Genomic DNA, 20,469 nt, shown 5'->3' on the forward strand with positions numbered 1-20,469 from the left:
CCAGGAGCGACCTCCAGGCTGGGGCTGTGCTCGTGGGTGGGTGAGTGGGGGCCGTGTGGGCACCAACAGCCCTTTTGCAGGGGGCGGGGGGGGAGAGGTGGTCCTGGGGGCACATCTCACCAGGCGGGAGGGAGGAGACCCCCGTCAGTGGGGTTATGCCTCTGGGGATGTGCCGTGGTCCTGTGCGCATGCCTGCAGCGTGGTAAAGCCAGTGCATGAGCTGCCTGCGCCCGGCAGCACGGGGTGCCGTTCCCAAAGCCCACGCTGTTTCCCTGTGCACCCCTGGAGTTTTCCATGGAAGGAGATATGAGACAAACCAGCACTGATGAGACATAAACCTCCCTTCCTCCAGGATTATTCCCTTCCCTTGAAGTCAGGAACTGAATTAAGCCCGGTGAAGAACCCCTGCCTTCCCCAGGATGCCAGCTCCCCTTCCCCATGCCTTGGTGCCAGCACCCATCCCGGGCACGGGGCAGGCACCCCCCAGTGAGGTTTCTCCCAGCTGCTCAGACCAGACACTGGGGTGTCGCACACTGCCGGCGCTCAGGGGACATCCCACAAGCTTGTCTGGGGAGGGCAATGCACCATCTCCATCACCACCAACAGCATCCATGGCTGCAGTCTCTAATTTAGTGTGATTAATACGAAGACAAGGACAGGTAATGAGCACTAAGCAGTTCTCTTTATAATCCTAACAAGGCTCAGCAGAAATCATTAGCATAAAGCCTGCCACTACTTTTAGATGAGTTTTATACAGATTTTAGGTCATTTATACAGCCAATTTATGCCATCCTAAAGCAGGAGGAGCCTTTCCTAACTGCCCGTGATCCATCTCAGCCTGGCTTACGTGGAAACGTCTGGCCGAGAGTGCTGCGGGTGCAGTGCTTTGTGTGTTTACCTCGACAGGGACGGTGCTGGATGCCAGTGCCCGAGGCACCCAGTGCCTGCTGGGCTCCCCTTGCCCGCCGTGCTGGGTGGCAGCTGTGGGTGTGCTGGTGGCATGTGGCCAGGGACACGTGCGAGCCGTGCCCCAGCTCATCCACACCAGCCTCCACACTCGGGATTTGGGGACTTACCCCATCTCAGCAGTGCTGGTGCGCTCAGGAATGGAGCAATAGGTAATTAAAAGGGCTTTTTATTTCCACATTTCCACTGTATTCTCTCAACTTTTGCCTCCCAAGAGCAGAAATCAGTTCATTTAGAAATGTTTATTAAAACGCAATGATTTCCGAAAAACACGTAGACTGCTACGGTCTCTCTTCAACTAACCAGTCCATAACCTCGCGCAGGTTAGGCAAGCCTCGTGATTTCCTTTATCCACTTCAGGTATTTGGAGACCCTGGTGTAGATGCCGTATTTACCTGGCTTGGCACATTCCTCGCCCCAGCTGGTGATCCCCGTGAGAAACCAGGTGCCCTCAATCTCGGTGGTGTAGGGACCTCCGCTGTCCCCCCCGCAGGTGTCACTGCCCCCAGCCGGGAAGCCGGCGCAGAACATGTTCTGCAGGATGGTGGTGGAGGTGCTCTTGAGGCAGGTCGGCCGGTCAACAAAGGGCACCTTGAGGATCTGGAGGACGGTGGCGGGCCGGCCGCGGAAGAGCATGCTGCCCCAGCCGCTCACCGTCCCCATCCCGTGCTTCAGCAGGGCGTTGGTGAACTCCCGGTTGCCGATGCAGATGGGGGTGACGTAGCTGTTGAAGCTGAGCGGCTGGTCCAGCTCCAGGAGGGCTATGTCGTTGTGGTGCTTGTTGATCGTGGCGTTGTACGTGGGATAGGGAAGGATTTTCACCACCTTACGCCGCTGCTCCGTGTTGTCTTCCTCGTTGGTGTTGTATTCACCTGCAGAGACAAGCGTGGCGCGGGCTGGACCCCCTCCATGGCTGGACCAGTGACTATGCCCTGATGATGCCATCCTTATGAGACACCAGCCCGGCGGGGTGGTTGCAAAGGGATGAGCGCTGCACGCCCCAGCCCTCGCGCTGCTCTGAGCCTGCTGCTGGCAAGGCCACTTGCTCCTCGTCAAAGGGCGCTGGAGGTTCGCCCACAGCAGCACCTCCTCGGTCCCCTCAGCTGGCAGGACCCAAACCCCCAGATGTGACACTGGGCACGCACTGACCGATCAAGTGCCAAAGATCTAGGTGATGTTGCCAAGGTTGGTAGCAATGTGACTGTTTTCAGGATTTAGCACCCTCAAGGAGACGGGAGGATGTTGCCCTTGCATCAAGGGGGGGAAAGCCTCTAGATTTAACAACCTTTGTTTAAAATAAATAATTTATTAGTCAAAAGAATCCTGACCTTCCCTTTTCTAAAACCGCACAGCCATGGGGCAAAATGAGGTGCAGAGGGCTACGAAATGCCACCCCCCGCAGTGTTCACAGGTGACCCCAGGTCCCTGCTGCCGGCACGAGGCTCAGCTGCTTGCGATTGCAGGCTGCTGCTGGCAGCTTCAGGCTCCTGTGATTGAGTTGCTGGCAGCCTGTTACCTCCCCTCCCGGCTTGTGTAACAGGTAGAGGGAAGGGAAAATGTTCTGTGGTCTCAAGTCAGCAAACGGGCAGCGTCTGGGTCTGTCTGTAGCCGAATCCCCTCTCCCAGCAGTGAACTGGCTGTGCTGAAGGCTCCCGAGCAGTATGACTTTTCCTGCCTGCTTTCTCGCAGCCCAAAAGGCTCAGGGTGCTTTTAACCCCTGCTGCGGTATTTCTGCGTGCTTTGCTGTAATCTCCAGAATATACGATCGCCTCTAAACAATATCTGCGGCACTCCTGGCCCTGGCAGTGTCCTGTGTCTGCTGCGTCTGTCTGCGAGGAACGGCACGGAGCCCAGCAAGAGAGGTGAGGCAGCTTTCTGTGTTCACGGTAATGCTGGCGCCTGACGAAGGCGGGTTTGGTGGCTGGTGCTGCTGATGTGCTCTGTGAGGGATTTTTTTGCAGCAGAGTGTGAATGTCAGCTTTCTCACAGGCTGTGTTTCTACACTGTAAATGTGAGACAGATGTTGGGGAGACTTTGAGAGGGTTTTTCTTATGCTACAGCTGCTTACTATTGCTGGAGACGTGAAAATATGCTTTGGGGATGAAAGTGGAGAGGCAAAGAAGGACAGGGGAGGAGAATGCTTCTTCCACCCTCTGCTATTGATTTTTGGGCCTCCTAGGGTGCTATATACAAAGCTGAACATTTAGTATGAATGCACATGAAGGAATCAGATGTTGCCCATGCAGTTTACATGGTGTAGGCACAAATCCAATAGTCCCTGAGGACCTGCAAAATTGTGTTTTGCTTTCTTGACTTGCTGCCTGTCCAAAATCCTGTCCTGGAAACCCAGCGGTGCTGCAGAGTGATGTGAAGGTAGCGCGAGAGGAGCTGGCTGATAATGTGTCCTAAATGGAGGGGTGTGTGACATGCAGGAGAGAGCCTGGAAGGAGAGGCAGTTTGCATGCAGGTGCAGCAAACGCAAGCCTCTGTCCAGCTGGAAAAATGCTTTTTTGGGGGAGTAAGACTGTTTTTGCACTGGGCATTTTGTACTTTCTCACATTAGCAGGTGGAAGGCTGGGCTTTGTGCTGGGCTCTCAAGCAAAACTGCCTGAAAGTAGATAGAAAAAAACCCGCTGCCTGCAAGCTGCAAGCCCCATCCTGCCAGCGCCGGGCAGGTGGTGCCCAGCCCTGCGGTGCTCAGTCTCCAGGGTCTGGCCAGGCACAAGCTCCAGGAGCTCAGCCACGTTAACATGGAAGATGAAGCTCTTGATGAGCTTGTTTCTGCAGATATAAACTCGGTGTTCAGTGCTCAGGTAGAATCTCACTTTTGTCACTAACATATTTCACAGTGTTTAAACAGAAAGCATGATTCTTTCCTGCCTCCTCTCAGGGCTACTTGTAGCGATTATTAACCATACCAGTGTTCCCCTCCTGTACTAGATATTCATACAGGGGAGAAACAAATAATTTGGGGGAGGTGGTTCTGCCACAGCAGTGAAACGTGGCACTGTGCTGCTTGCCAAGGCCCCGTGCCGGGCTATCGGCAGGCTGCCTAGCAGGCGGGCTGGAACAGCTGGGGACCAAGAGTCAGGGCGAAGCACTGTTTTTCAAGCCGAGATACATTTGTTTGTAAAGCAGCAGCATCGCTTGCTGTGCGGCCTGGCCACACTGCCCCTGCCTAACTCCCCAGAACCCCTGCTGTGAAAGTACACTTTCCCACATGCCGGCCCGGTTTCTCTACTTCAATCCATAAATACCATATACTTATAGACAAGTTAGAAGCGAAAGTAATCATCTGCTCCTTGCAAGGAGCTAGTCAGGTTACTGGTGCACCTCTTGGACCAGCCACACAAATCCATTCTCTGAAAGTTGTGTGAAAACTTAGTGTGACCCCCAAGAGGAGCAGAAATCCCTAGTGAGGTCCTATGTGGCCAGCAGATATAAATCCATCATGCCAGCTCGTGAAGCAGCATCTTAACTGAAGTTCACCAGGCTTTTAAGCAGCCTGAGGTCCTCTCCGGCCCAGTTGAGCTTGCCTGCAGTCAGGTTGAGCTGTCTTTGCAACATGGTCCAGCAGCTCTGTGGCTTTGGGCCCAAGGCCAGACCCAGCTCACTGCTGCCATCAGAGGTGGTGGCACCTGCAGAGACCAGGCTGCCAAAACGCTGCAGTCTGCAACTGGGGCCTCGGTGCCCTAAAGCAACTCGTGCCACGTTGCTGCCCATCGTGTTGGTGTGGGCCCCAGGGTTCTGTGCAATGCCTTGTGCCTGGTCGGCGCAAGCCCTGTCCCACGTCTCTTGCCTGCGCTGGCTCGATGCCACCCCAGGTGCTCACCTGCCACGGCAGTGACGTCATCGCCTGGCTGCAGGCAGTGCGCTGCCGTCACTACCCATTTCTCATTGATGATGGATGCACCGCAGAAGCCCACGCCTTCGCTGTTCACCAGATAAACCTGTGGGAGCAGAAGGAAATCACACCTGTGGGCCTCTGTAAATCAGAGGGGAAGAAGAGTGAGACGCAGGGGTTTTGTTTGGCTATAGGACAGGCTGTGCTTAGGTCGTACAGACCCAGTGCTGCCAAAGATGCTGCTCCTCGGGCTGTCCCTGCCCCTCCGCCCCCCACTCTGTCGCAGAGGGTGGCCAGCGCTGCCCTGCACACATTAGTGCCCCATTGCACTTCTCCTCCCTTTGCTGCCAGGCTGGGAGGGCAGACAGCCCTGCACATAAACCTCAGCGTAAAACTCAGAGCGTCTGAAATACAAGCACTTCTGCACATACCTCCTGAAAGTGTTTTGGCAGTGACTAGATCTTTAACTAGTTAACTAGGGACAAAATCTTAACTTCCTGTTACATTTGGGCATCTAACTTCCTCAGCATTTATGGGGCACAAGCCAGGACATCCCTTATGCTAAAACTTCTGATTAAATTGATCAGCTGACTTGGTGAACTGTGTTTAAAAGACGGATTTCTTTATAATTCACCTATTTCATTCCGTTTGCGTGATGTGGCTCGCGACTGTCTATCTGCCGCATACTTTCCCCGTATTTACTCATTTGATGCCTCGTTAGGCAGAGCCGGCAGCGTTTTAAGGAGCTCAATATCCCTAAAGAAGAGGATGAAGCTCGTCCATGGCGATGAGCCAGACCGCCTCCGCACTCGCAGCCATCCCCATCCCCGGTGTCCCGCCTGGGCTCAGCCCCAGCGCTCCGGGCCGTGCCTGCACCAGCCCGGCCGCAGGCCATGGGAGGGCAGGGCAGGCTGCCGGTGGCGGCTGCTGCCGCGGAGCAGGGCGCCCACGCGTGTCTGTGGGTGCGAGACTGCCCATGGAGCACCTAGAGAGGAGACATGGGCATGGTTTGTAAGGCCCTTCACCGGGATCTGAGCCCCACAACCACCCCAAATCCCAGGAGGAACGTAGCACCCCTCCTGGCAGCTGCCTGGATCCCTGCAGGCTGAGCGTCCTCGTTTGTCAGCGGGCAAAAGGGCAACCAAGACCTTTTTCAGGGGGTGCCTGGTGAGGTAAAGGACTCCATGAGCACAGCCAACTAGCCAGACTTGGTGCGCTTGTAGCGTGTGAGTTTAATTGCTCTGTGGATACTGATTTCTCGTATTTAACTTTTTGATTCTCCTCCTGACTCTCTGTGAATGTGTGGTGGGTGCCAGCATCACCTATGGTTTGTCCCACAAAAGGCTGTGCCACAAAGCTCTGCATGGCTAGGGCAGCAGTGCAGCCTTGCAGACAGAAAATGTGACCGCCCAACAAACCTGCTGCTGCTTCTGGTGACCGTGTGTCCCCCCAACATGTTGCTGGCTTTTTTAGCTCTGAAATGGAAGGCAGATGCCTGCTCCTGGCTTATCTGCGTACACCCTGCTCACTGCTTTGCTCCCTCAGCAGACACAGAGGGATCGGCTGATCTGCGTGAATGGGCATTTACGTCCCTGCGTGGTCAACTTTTCATTGACATCACCAGTGTCACTCTGCGCCAGAGCTTGCAAGGAAAAGAGATTTGCCATTTCTAAAACCTCATCTGAATTTATTATTTTGCAGTCTCAGCCACTGAGATTTCTGCGCTCACTGCAGCCAGAGCAGAATTTAAGGATAGTAGATGACTTTGAGAAAGATCCAAGCTAGGAGCTAACTTTCCTTTTGATGACTGTTTAAAAGTATTTGCAGAGCGATGGGTTGGATGAGGTTTCTTTGCGGCCTCCCCTCACCTGTGATGTCACTTTTGGTGAGGTAGAGATGACTATGATGTCACAAGAAGGATGTGGGGTTGGATAAAGAAAGCGCAGCTGGATTTGCTAAGTGTCATACAAGGACAGATCCTTTGTTGGTGTAAATTACCATGGATCTGTTGAAACTGATGGAACCAAAAAAGAAATTGCATTGTTCCTTGCAAAGCTGTACCTTACAGAGCTCCCCTCCCTCAGCCTTCGGCTTAATCTTGGTAAATTACGTGAACTACTGGGGAATCTGTTGCTATAGCTCAAAACTGGATCCTTTGTGCTCCGCCAGATAAAGCCACTGTGACTCTGACTTCTAGATTTTTTGCCAAGGCAGACCCCCAGCCAGGCAAGTTTTGTTGCTGCGTCATAAAACCATGTACAGAAAGAAGCTATGTTCCTGTTAGACTTGAGATCTATTGCTAAACTAACCTCAGAGATGAGCTTTAGGTATGCAGAAGTAAGATGATCCTGCATTCAGAAGGAAATGAATAGACAGCGATTGCTGGGGTTACAGGAGAGCTGCAGAAATAGCCAGTACCTGCCAAGGCACCTCGCCTCTCATGCTGTCTGATCCACCGACAACCCGGGTGCCCGTCTTAATTATCGGTGTGATTTTCGTGGTGGCGGCTGTGCTGGTTTCCGTGATGTTGTCAAGCACCTCGTCATGAGCATCGTCATGGTCATCAGTGGTGATGTTCCAGTGCTCAAAGGTGTTTATGGCTCGGGTGAGCTTGCTCTTCGCTTCAGGAGCCGTGATCCTCCCACAGGGATACGGCACTGGGAGAGAAAGAGTCGTGGTTATGACTGGCTGTGCATCACACTGAGAGTTACAGAAATCAAAGGAGCAGGCGAGGACACAAATGCTGCCTCGTCTCAGCACAGTGTTTTGGAACCAACACGGGAGACGCAGTGCTGCGGGCCGACTCATGCGTTCTCCGTGCACACAGATGCCTATGCCTTCAAGCAGCAGTGCAGGTAATATGTAAGAGTAGCAAATGCATAAATTGTTTCTGGGCTTTAGAAATTAATTCTGAACAGCTTTTAAAAAGAAGAAAGCTTGTGAGAGAGAGCACACCTCTGACGGGCTGGCGCAGCTGTGCCTTTATTTCGCGTATGCTGAGGTGCGTGCCTGGGAGCCTTGCTGCTGTAGGCAGCCGGGCGCTTGGCTGACATTTCTACAGCAAGTAACTCTAGTACAATAAAAGTCCAGCTGGAAGAGGGCAGGAAATAATATCTGCCAATTGTACAGATAATCCTGCTTGGCACCAAGGTGAGGAAAACATTAATAAGCTCTTTCTAGAGTTGTAGATTTTCTCTGTTAATGAAGATCTCATCGGTAGGCTCATTTCAGACGAGCTCTTCCCATTTATCTCCTACGCGGTCTGTGCCGAATTCCTGCTGATAGTGGCAGTCAAAATAGCAAATAGCATCAGGCATTGTCTTTCATCTGCAAAGCTTTCAACAGCACTGTGCAAACAAACATTAGTGTAAAATCAGATGTAAGTGTGGCCTACTGAGATTTGTTTTTTCTTTTTTTTTTTTTTTTTCTTTTTTCAACAGTCCGGTTTAGAATTAGAGCTCAAACAAGAGTTGATTGATGGAAAGTGCTACCTGTGAGGTTAGGCTAGGAAATGAAGGTTTCAGAGCCAGCAAAAGCTAAGCTTTTGCAGGAAGGGCAATTACCCAACCTGAAAGATGATCTTATTGCTAACAGTAAAACTTTCTGGTCCAGTGAAAGTGATACAGCATGTTGGGCAACACAGGCCTGAGCTCTTAATGATCTCCATTACCAGAAGGACTCCCAGCCTAAGATACTTCCTACACCAATTGCCAAAGGTTGGCACTTTCAGGAGCTCAGAGTTCCTTCAGACCTCCTTCAGACACTAACTCACCTGTGCAGGTGTCTGCATGCTAGCGTAGGTGTGCAAATCTGTTACTCTCAGGTCTTAGAAATATGGTATCATCAAATGTTAAATTGAGCTTAGATGACATTTTTTTTCCTCAATCTCCTCTTTCCTCTGCCAGATGTGCTTGAGATGCTTATGCCCAATTAACTTGCTGCATTGCGGTGGGTTGGGATTGCATGTGTCGGTGTAGTTAGAGCTATTGTCGCAGCCTAGGAGCAGGGTAAAGTTGGGGAATATGACAAAACCCAGCTATTCTTTAGCCCTTTTTGAAGTTGCAAGCTCAAGCAATGCATTTCCCCTCCAGCCCTTAGGCTGCCTTTCCATTTTACTCCTTGGTACCACACTATGGAGTCCATTTCCTGTTGAGGGTCGTTGTGTGCAGATACACACTGGTGGGAGGACATCACCACCACAAAACTTCACTTGTCTCCACCCAACTCAGGTAATTGTAAAACACTGCATCAAATATCCAGCCATCAAATGGACCATCAGGAGGACTTACAGTAAGTAAGATTGTCTTTTGTTCTGAAAAAGCCCAGATCATCCTTGATGTAGGATCACTAACTAAATGGTAGCTCTTATGGAAAAACATGGGAGTGAGCTCTGGGCAGATGGGAACCAGCGTGTATTCTGGTGTAGCTGAACATATTTATTTCTCCAGAAAACTACTGATCCATACCTAGAAAAATAAGATGGCTGCAAGCAGGAGAGGTGCCTGTGTGAGTAGCCATTTGAAACAAGCATTTGCCTTATGCACAAATTCCCGGACACCTACCTTCCTTCTCCACCCATCTAGGCTAAAAAAAGGGTGTTTAAATTGCAGCCTTCAAGCCTGACCCCACGTGTGCCATTGGGAAAGTGCAGGGTCAGACTCTTTACATTTGCTAAGCAGGAAAACAAGGCTGGTTTCCAACAGGATATGGCACTTCTCTGAGATTCATGTATCTAAATCCAGGACAAGACCTTGGAAACTTTCACCCAAATATCTTAAAAATACTTTAAAAGTTAACCTGCAGGTTCACAGGACTTTCCATCTTCATGAAGTCTATAGCCAGTGGCGCAGGAACACACAACTTTCTGCGGTGGGTCATGCCTGCAAAAGTGCTTGCAGCCTCCATTTTTAATAGCACAAGTGAAATCTGAAAAAAATTTAAATGAAACTGTGACAGCTCTTTTGAAACACAACTGATCAGAGATTTGTTGGGACTTGGGCCTTTGGACTCAGCCTATAACCTACTCTGGTTGTTCCAGAGCATGGAAAATAGGTGCTTGTTTGCAAGGAAAGTGTCCTCCTTCCAAATCATGTCCCTGCTCTTAATAAAGGAGCTCTGGGTGCCTCTTCGAGAAAGCAGGTTGAGGAACGGCCCTATGAGAGGTCCTGCCAAGCCCTGGTGCAGCCTCCTGCCTCCAACAACTGCCTGCTGTCTGAAATTTGGCAGCCTGATCCTAAAGGACTCCTGCAAATATTTGGGTATGAGCCACGTGATTTCCCTGCCGTTGTGCTGCTCTCCTCCCCCCCATGCTTACGACAATCCAGCCCCAGTGCGGATGCTAGCAGACAACGCCATGTGTCAATGGGAGCAAACCCTGAACCCAGGAAGGGTTTTGTCCTGGGATTATCACTGCACTCTGAATTTAAAACCTCAAGCAAAGCCGTATGTTCTTCCTGACACACCAATAAATCATCGCAGCCTGACGTGGAAGACCCACTTCAGCAGGATGTTTGATGAAATGGGTCCCAACCTGAAGCATGGCAAGATTCCCGTGACTTGCCTGCCTCTTCTCCCACCCCACCTTGCACTCCTCGATGGTTGGAACACCATCTCTTGGAGATGGGAAGCCACTAATCCACAGACACCCTCTTAATTCTCTGTGAGTTTTCAAATAACTTCACAGCAGATTAACTCCACTCCTACTTCCTCAAGGACACCTCCCTTCCTGTAGCCATTTTAATGCCATCATTTACTATTTTTACAGAGCTCCTTTTCACGCCTCACTTCTAGCTCTATTTTTGTTCCTGTCTCACTTCCACGAGAAATCTGCAATGAGACTATTTAAATTTGATGCAGCTTTGAAATGCTCTTTTTAACGTACACTCCTCTCTTGCCAGAGCAGAAGCACAACTAGAAAGAGAATCTTTTATTAGTGCAGTGAGTCTAGCACATTATGCGAGTCGCACAGCCCCTGATTATATTATAAATATAAGAGTTGAATATCCCTCTTGCTTAAATTATCAGCTGTTTGGTTTTCATAAACTCCTCAACCCATCAGGAAAATATTCGCCTTTTGTTTGCCTTCAGAATCAAGGTTGCTGGCAATAATTATAATTATGAATTTAGCAGAGTGCCATCGAGAGGAGGTTGCGATAATCCTGCCCTGCTCAGCACCTGCTGCTCAGCCTGGCATGAGAAACTGAGAACGGGAGTGAGAGCATGGGGGCCCCATCGGGGTCGGTGGAAAATGGTGGCTTTCAGCGGGTGAGCACACGTTGTCCCTGACTGACAAGCAGCCCCGGAAAGGCTTGTGCTGGGGAGATAAAGGAAGGTCTTTGTGTCAACATTTGCGCTGGCAGCCGCAACGTGCTGAACAAAAGACCTTGAGCCTGAGTCTCTGGTGAACCCTGCATAAGAGCAGGCATCTCAGTGCTCAGCGGAGGTGGAGCTGGGGCTCCACCAAGGACGGGAGAGGACAGAGACATTTGCTCCTGTATCCCCAAGCATGTCCCCCTGCAATCCCGCTGTCAATAGGCTGAATTTGCATGTTCGTGCAATGCCTTACAGCAAGGCAAAATGTGTCTGAAACAGCCCTCTAGCAGGATGAAACTCCACTCCCACTTTGATCCGATGGGATTTTGAGTAGGGCAGAACAACCAAAGGATGAGCCCCCGGTACGTACCTATCTCACAGTTCCTGCCTTCATACCCAGCTGGGCACCAGCACACATAGGAACTTACTCCGTCCTTGCAAACAGCTCCATTTTTGCATGGATTGGGCTCACACTGATCTCCATCTTGGAGAGAAGACAGGAGAATTAACAAACATGAGCATCAACATTGGCTGGTCCCGACCAAGCGCTGGAGCCTTGCTTTGTGCAAGCCTCCTGTTAAAGATGAGCAAAAGACTGCACATCTTCCTTCTTTGTAATGGAAAATAAGTCAGATCTTGGCACCCAAGTGCACAATGGACATCATCAGTGCTTGGGTAACATCAGCAGCAGTGCTTTACCCAGAGTCCTAATTAGGTACCCTGTCCCGTGTGGGCTAATTCTGCTCATTTCAGCAGAACCTCTTCAGCTTCTCTCATGCAACATCTCAAGAGGAATTCATGTCTTGGCTAAGTTAGACAAAGTTAGAAGGTCTGCTTCCTCAAGAGTGGTTAGAATTTCCTAATCTGAATTATTTTAACATCGCTGTCTTTGTTCTCTGAAGGTTGGGACCTGTCCACTTGAGTTTGAAGACCTCTCTGTGTATTAGGATTGAGAGCCTCAGTCACTGCTCTTTCTTTCTTGTACTACTATTAACTGATCTAGATTTTTCCTTACGTGTTAGGGCTTTTATTTCCACAGTTACCTACAGCTGAGAAGCTGAGGCTTTAATAAAAATACCCAGTATTGCAAAATTAGTGATCTAATACTTTGGAACAGTGAGTCCATGACGTTAAATTACAGGGAAGCGTGCTTTGAAATGGTAATGCAAAAGCAAGGAGGAAGGGGAATGTCTTGATGTGTTCGTGTCCCGCCAGTAAGTGTGGCTGTTAATCATGCTTTGAGGAGTGGGATGGAATGCAGAAGACAGCTTGCAAACATGGACAAAATGGTTTTGTCTTGTCTAAGGCATGGTATTAGGTGTGGATCACGGCTCTTGTTGCTGCCTGGTGAGGGCAATCAGAGCTTGGTACCGCTTGGGTGCTGTGCAAGGGTTGAGCTCCTGCGGGCTGCACATGTTGGGAATAGCAACTTGTAAGCTGAACAGTAAATCAGGCACTTTGGATGATAGGGAAATATATGGCAATCATTGTTTTTGAAGAGCTAATGGTTACAGTGGCAGGGAAACAAATGCAGTGTTTAGTTTCATCAGCTGTTTTTTCAGAGGACAGTCCTACAATGGAAATGTAACTTTTTTATTTTATAGTCTGGATGGACTAATCTGAATTATTTAAGGCTTTTTAGTGAGATGTTCTGGGCACTTTGCCAATCTACAAAGCAGTTCATTTATTGAAATGTCCTTAAAATTAGTTTCAGATGTTTTAGTGGGCATTGAAATCTTTTTGGTACAGGACTGAGGAGTCGTTGGGAATGGAGGCTGAAAGGGAAGAAATAGATGGTGGGAAGAAAATGGTGGAGAAGCAAGGGTTTGGGACCACTGGTGTGAATTGCAAACAGCTGTTTGCATTGATCATGTTGAGGCTCCACTTTAATATGGCATTTCCAAGGATTCATGCTGTGCTTGCACAAGGCTGTGCCTTATCCTGAGGTCTCTGGTTGATCACAGAGCATTTGCTCTTTGCTGGAGAGGTGTTAATTACTGCTGTCGCCTTTTACTCTTCTCTACAGCTGAAACTAGGAGCCCTGAGTCTGACCTGGGCTTAACGAATCCAGTGGTCTGAGTGAACTGGTTTTGCTCTGTGAGGTTTTTGAAGTTTGTTCAAAAAAACCTGCTTGAACAAAGAAAATGTTAAGTAATTTTTTTTTGGCTTGCAATTTGTATACAAATGGGACAGGCCCAGGCTGGGTGGCTGCAGGATTTAGGGTGCATGACTCTGACTAGCTCTGTCATAAAACAGTTTCTGAATGCTGGAATACATTTGTTTCAATAAACATCTGCTACTTATGCACTGAGAGATGAATATTATGCATTTGAACATGAAGAAAGCAGCTCTTACCAACGTATGTTTTCCAAAATTCCATCTGCAAAGGAAAAAAAAGAAAGTTTCCTTTGATTTCTAATTTCTGGGCACTGCCTGACTGAAATAATAAAGGGATGACTCCAAAGCTAAAGCACAAGACTTACAGGAAAACAACCACCTCTGTAATCCCAGTGGTGACCAACAAGCCTTTAAAGCAGTTCCCCAATCCAACTGATGGATCACAAATGAGAATAAAACACAATAGATGCCGCACTTGGCCCCTGCGGGTTTTCCCCTTGCTGTTCACTCCGTCCCCCTCCGTGCCTCAGCCAAAGGGCTCGTACAAGTGTGGGCTGGGGGGGAACAAGGTGTTGCCATTTTGCAGCAGCGATACTCACTGTTTTGTCAGTGTTTTCAAACACTTCTCGGGCCTCTTCAAAGCTGCATTTTTCTTCTATGCATTCTCTCTCGAGGTTCCCAGGAATAACCTCTTCCAGTCTGTTAGAATTGGCTCGCTTTTGCCTGTGTAGAACTGAGTTTGCCTCTTTGTTCTCAATGAAGACTGTAATTTGAAAAGAAATAGGGGCTGGAGAGGAGCACGCGCTGTCGTGTGATGCAGCTGGGATGGGCTGTCAGGGCTCTGCTCTCCCAGAAAGCAAGCCCTTTTCATGCGTTCACCCTCCCGTTGCCCCGTGGTTGGGGATGTTTCAGGAGTGTTATCATCTGCTTGAGGTTTCTTTGGTGTCTAACTTAAGTGCAATCCAGAGGCTGAAACCTGGAGAACCAGGACTCAAAGTAGTCGATAGACAGAAGTGACTGATGGTGAGAGGGTGATTAGGAGCATTGAAGTTTGATGTTTAAAATACCCTAAAGCAGATGGTGTGAGTGTCCTCCTACCATAGGTGCAGAGACCAGAATAAGCTATTTGAGAGGGGAAAATAATAGCCTTTTTCGTGCTGTTGCCTGGTGAGGTTTTGTTTGGACACAGAAGTTGTCCTGCATTAACTGTCTCTGGCTATTTTGGCTGTGAAAGCCCATTTGCCTCTGCAAGCAGCTGCGGCCCTGGGAAGCCACGGGCCATTTGTTTCTCTCCCTCCTCCTCACTGTTGCCTGTTCCCCTGGGTACCACAGTTTCCTGCTGGCAGGAGGGGTGACATGAGTCCTCCTCACCCCCTGGGCCAGGTCATGTCAACGAGGTGGTGTGCATCCACCTTCAACTTGCTGGCCAAGCTCCTGGGCAGAAACCATCAGCAGAGAGCTGCTGGCGCTGCAGGGACCCCCAGTCTAGGCAGGATGTCTGCAGTGGCTGTCAGCCTTCCCACCGTGGCTGCCTGGTGAAGGGCACAAAGACATGCAGTCCTGTCATGGTGCTACCATGAATGCTGTCCTGGCAGGGCCAGGCATCCCATCAGCAGGGTCAGCAGCAGCAGCCTCTCTGAGGCAGCCGCCCGGCAGGGTTTGCTCCTGACCCACCTCTTGGGTGACCCACCAGCAGACCCCCGGCTCTACTGAGCACTCTTCCCCGATCCCACCGCTCTAAAAAAAGACATTATTGACACAGAGGAGCTTCCTGCTTTGCCTCCCCAGCCTCTCCTCTCTCTCCACCCTCCCCTAGTGCTCGCAGCCATGTCCCTTTTTGTCACCAGATGGCACGGTAGAGCAGCTCTTCTTGGAGCTGCCGGTAGCCACCCTGGACACGGGCCCTTATCTGGGGGCTCTGTGCTGGAAGGGGTTCAGGCACCTGTGGGCCCGGCCCCTCTGAGGGTTAAGGAGAGCTTGAGCTCAGCCAGGAGGGCAGAGAGGAGAGCGAGGGGCAAGGACAAGCCGCTCGTTCCTTCTCATGGCTAGCTTCTGCTCTCCATCCAGAGCAGCCTCTCCGAACGCGCAGCAGATGGGTTTTGTTGAACTCTCGTGAGCCCCAGGCGGGTTGCTCTGATTTACGCCATGCCCCTGATGGTGTAACCAGCCCCTTCACCTAAAGATCTCTCTGCAAGAGACTGAACTAATTGTTTTTGCAATGCCTTTAATCATTGTACAGCAAGCTTGCACCTCTGCCTTCCTCATGCTAGTGTGGTTTTGCTTAAAAACAAAAAAGAAGTGCATTAAAATCCTGACCTTAATCTAACAGTTTGCAGTAGATATTGATGGGTAAAGCACTGGCCTCTGAGGAAGCCAGGCTTGTTTCAAACACTGCAGCCCCCATGGGGTGGCCAGTCCCCTCCCAGCCGCATGGAACATGAACATACACTCCCAAGGCTGAGAGCACGGAGGCACTGGGGGGAAGACCTGCCCCCTTCTCCCTATGGCATGGGCTCCAGCCTCCAGCTTGTCCCCAAGCTGGGCAGAAAAGGCTCAGGTGGGAATGATGGAGCAGCCTTCCTTGGCTTTGTAACCCTGTTGGGCTCTTCATGTGCTTAGTGCTTGGGCAACCCGATGTGGGCACAGGACACATTGCCCTGAGTGAAGTGAGGCAGCTGTGTTAGACCCACTCCTTCATCTTCTCCTGGTGGGATGTGCCAGGCACCTGCCATAATTAACCCATTTAATGGAGACAACTCATTTTAATGAATGCAGCTTTGCCTCCCTCAGATCCCTCTAGGCTTTCTCAGTTTCTTACTGATCTCACATATTGCTTTACAAGCAAAACTTGATTTGAACTGAAGGCCACAGGCCCCATGGAGTCACAGGCATGGTAGTCACCCTGACTGGAAACCATTCTCACACCAAGAATATACTCACACATGACTTACCAACTTCTGAACTGTTATCTGACAGAGTGACATGGGTCTCTGGGCCAAGGGGCTGTGTGGGGAGACCTGTCCTGCCAGCTGAGTGTAGTGGTGTAGTGTTTTCTAGGAGGTATGCCTGGGTGGGTGGTAGTACTAATATACTTTAGACTGTGCTCACTTTTCATTGCTAAGCAAATATTTTGGAAAGAGGTCTTTTTTTTTTGACCTGTTACTTGCAATGTTTTAATGAAAGAAGAAAGGCCGGCCTTGCACCAAACAAGTACTCACACTGGATGTCAACCCGTCTCTGCTGGAACTGTTGCTGCTACAGATAAATCAAGCAACAGCCCGCATTACTATGCGTGATTGCCCACATCCATCAGCTACTCTATCTTGTCTACAATTTTGGCTGCATCTTACAATCTTTGTTAAATTCATGCTGGGTTTGGCTTTAAACAATTCTTGCAGTGGCAAATCCAATGACTATTGTATGGATGTAAGTACTCATTTGTACTCCAGGACAAAGCAGCGGCACGCGCAGAGGTGTGGATGCTACTCCACCAGTGACGCTCTCCCCTTTTTTCCTTCTGTGTGTGGGTGCGTGCATTCTAAAATGGCTGAATCAGGCTCTGAAAGCTTAAAAGCTGCAAAAATTTAAGAAAAATCCCATTCTTAAAATTAATCCCTGTGACACACTCTGTGTAAAATCAGCATAAAAACTATTATTTCATTCCCAAGAAAAGAACCAGAGCTTTAAAAGAGAGGAGCTACAAAACGCAGCAATCCCTCTGAGCTCTTGTCTCTTACAAGTCTGCACAAGCTGTCCCACTGCCAAGTGACAAACTGTCCCTTCACTTGTGCCAGTAACCCCCTGCCCCCAAAAGTGAAGGACGGGTTAGGTTTTCAGTGCACCCACCTGTATTTTCAGCACCAAGACAAGCTCCCAGAAGACAAATGGAGAATACGAGGGGGATATTTGCCATCTTCCTCCCACTGCCCAAGCCTCTCGCTGACAAAATGTTCAGGTGGTGGAGCTCAGTCAATAGTTCCAAAGTGCAAGTGCTTGTTTATTTACTCTGGGTAACCCTTTAATTTAAGATCCCCAGATGTGCTGTTGCCGAAGCTTGAAATGGCAGCATGGGTGTTATTGGAGGGGGCACATTCATGTACAAGAAATCTGTTAGGTAGCTGTGGTCCTCAGGCTCATCTTCTGCCCTGTGGGGTATTACTGCCACGTTTGGGGGTTGAGCATGGCACAAGAAGAAATTAATTCAGCTTCAGTGAACCTCTTCAAAGCGCAGGTTTTCCTGCTCCTATCCAGGTGATTTAATCGGCCATGTAAAAGTCCACAGTAGCGTGTTGAAAGGCTTCAGCATGGTCCACATTTCATCCAAAAATGCTGGCACAATTCCCTTGAAGAAAACCCTACAGATGATGTTTCTTCTCAGGGACCAGGTGTCCTTGGAGCAGGGCTGTGCCAGCCAGCACTGCACAGTGTCACGTGGGTTATCTAATTAAAAACCTGGATGAAGCGAGGTGAGATTATTGGTCTGTTATCCAGATCTGCTGGGGCAAACCCTGGAAATACCATGGAGTTTCCTAGATCTTGTATTTGGGGCCACGGGAACGAACCTGCTACTTGGTGGCTTGGTGGACAGTGGGCTGGTGTAGGCATGTGCTGATAAAATGCCGGCTCTGGAGCGGGGAGAGCGTACAGGCTCCTGGGAGGTTCACAGGTTGTTCCTGATCCACACTGGCAAAAGAGTGGACTGAAAGGGAGGGAAGATGGGGGAAATAAGCAGGTTTTCACACAGAAAATAAAGAGCAAGTTTTCATATGGAACCATTCATATTTAATGGTGGGTTAGTTACAACTTTTAAACCCCATTTTTTTCCCTTCTTCTGACTTTCCCTTAATATGAAGAGCTATTTCAAGGTGATTAGTTGCTTTTGGGAAAATAGTCAATATTGTAAAACAATAAATGAAACTTTCACTTCTGGAAACATCAAAAATCTCCCCCCCCCCCCCTTCCTTTGAGGAGCTGTGGGGAAAGTAGGCCAAAATCATTCATCCCACTCTGGGGAGGGCTTGTGGGCTTTCTGCCAGTGATCTGTTCCTCAAAACCTGCTTCCCAGTTTCTGCTTCTCCCCCCCAAGTCCCCCGTGCACAGGGCAGAACTGAAATCCAGCATTGCACCCATGCACATCTGGGGCTTGCAGTGCTCTGCCCAGCTACAAAAAGGTCTCGGACAGAGACATTTTAAAGCAGAACTCCATTTCTGAATGTGGTGTTGGTGCTTTTGCCTTTTGGTATTGGCTTAGCTCTACCACAGTTAAGAGAAGAAGAGCAGCGAGAGGCCAACAGGCTCTGATGACTCGTTAAAGCAGAAGAGCTAGAAGAGGGGAGCTGGCAGGTTTCACTCGTTCCCAGCGAAGCAAGGTGGATATTCTGCTATTGTCAATGCAAGAGAATCCCACAGCCCGTTTCAGGGCGCCGCAAGTGCTCACGAACAGGCTAATGCCATCCGGTGAGACGCAGAGTACGTACGGTGCTGGATGTGCCTGCATCTCGCAGGCCGGGGAGCTATTAGTTGCTATGAGGCTACAATAGCCCTTGGGTAGTTGTCAAAGTGTTTGCTTGAGCTTATGAACCATAAATTCTGTGCACTCAGTCCAAAAAATTAAAAATGTTCCTTCGTGCAGCAAATGGGAGAGACATTTACGGTTGCGTGGGTATTTGGAGTTACTTTCGTATGCAGAAAGGACAGATCGGCTGCAGGTAAATATGAGACGCCAATGTGAGTTACAGCCTTGTGAGATCCGTGTTGCCTAGGTGGAAAGCGTTCTTTATTTTCCCTTTCTTGAGCAAACAAAAGGTCCCGAAACCTGTAATTCATCTAGTTTCTTCTTGCTCCATTTGAAATGATCTTTATTCATCACTGACAGTAGCTTTTGTTATCAAATTTCTGTGGTAGATAAATGAGTTAGGATGAGGTAATGTGCTGTTGATGTAAATTGAATGCAAAGTGAAGAAGGTAATGATCATCTCTCATTTTCTGTGCATAAGAAAATGCAAATGTGAGGAAATAAATTGAGCTAAAATGTTGAAACAATATATCTCCTATCAATAAAGAGGAGTGCAGAGAATGGCCTGCCATAACAAAGGATAATTAGAATCTCATTACTGTAAATATTTTACTTTAGAACATAGGTCAGTCACATTATTTTTGGTTTATGCTGTATATGTTACTTGTAATAGTATTTGCAACATTATAGCTAATTAATCTTCACAGAAAATGCCAACATTATTAGAATAAACAAGACTATTAATACAAATAATGTCTATTGTTTACTACTATTGCTGTCAACTTCTGGGGCACTAAATTGAAATTAAAGTGTTTCTTTTCATTTATTTTGCAAACAAAATCGCCAGCATTGCAATCCCCACCAAGGGCACTTTGGAGAGGAAAGCTTTGCTGTTTAGGTGGATGACATCAATTAAATATCACATCTGGGTATATTTTGATTTAGTGTTCTATGTTCTCAAAAGAAGGCCCAAGTCATGTTCCTTCCTATTAAAAAGGCTTTCTGTAGCAATGAGCTGTTAGGAGACATCTATTCTGGTTTGAGGTGTTAGGCTGGGATCTTTTTTTTTTGTTGAAATATCCCTTTTTTTGTTGGAACAGAACGGTCACACACGTGTGGTCGCTGGGCATGTGTTCATGTCAAAGGCAGAATGAGCTGGCAGGGGTGCAGGGCAGCGTGTTCCTGGCAGGGCCACCACCTTGGGTTTGGGGACTGTCCATCTTTCGGAGAAGCTTTCTGCTGCAAAGCAAAATGAAGTTTATGAGGAGTCAGAACAAGAAAGATATTTCCATTTTAATCTGATAGAATTTTTTTTTTTTTTTAAAAATGTGCTCTGGCTGCACTGGTCAATAATGTTAAACAGCCTGATGGCTTGAGGATCTTGTTAAAGGATTGTTCATAATCTCCCTTGTCTCCAAATGCACTCTTTTAAGTGAAAAATCCTCACTCAAAACCTTAAGCAAATTGCAATTTGCCCTCGCCTTCTAGACAGCTATGGTAAGTAATCTTTCCTTAACCAACAGCAAACAAGATATTTCTGAAAAAAACAGGGAAAGTAATGCACGATCTTTTCTTCCCCCCCCCCCCCCTTCTTTATTTGATTACTTTGAAGTCTCTGGCTTTTTCTGGAGCAGTGATTGTGGGAAGTTATCCAAATATAGAGGCAGCACAGCCATGGAGTCCTTTGCAGTGCCTATCATTCTTTTGTAATGAT

General features: G+C 48.8%; 1 protein-coding gene across 1 annotated transcript; it reads right to left on the minus strand.

Annotated features, from left to right (window-relative positions):
- Positions 1-1,119: 1,119 nt before the first annotated feature.
- F9 (coagulation factor IX) lies at positions 1,120-17,210 on the minus strand. Its single transcript, XM_075763128.1, has 8 exons — positions 17,087-17,210; positions 13,840-14,003; positions 13,478-13,502; positions 11,493-11,606; positions 9,608-9,736; positions 7,229-7,467; positions 4,799-4,916; positions 1,120-1,838 (listed from the first exon to the last, which is right to left on the minus strand). Exons 1-8 carry the CDS (start codon positions 17,151-17,153, stop codon positions 1,291-1,293), a joined length of 1,404 nt encoding a protein of 467 aa, XP_075619243.1. The 5' UTR covers positions 17,154-17,210; the 3' UTR covers positions 1,120-1,290.
- Between the last annotated feature and the right edge of the window lie 3,259 nt (positions 17,211-20,469).

Source organism: Balearica regulorum, chromosome 11 (assembly GCF_011004875.1).
Source record: "Balearica regulorum gibbericeps isolate bBalReg1 chromosome 11, bBalReg1.pri, whole genome shotgun sequence".
Taxonomy (NCBI): Eukaryota; Metazoa; Chordata; class Aves; order Gruiformes; family Gruidae; genus Balearica; species Balearica regulorum.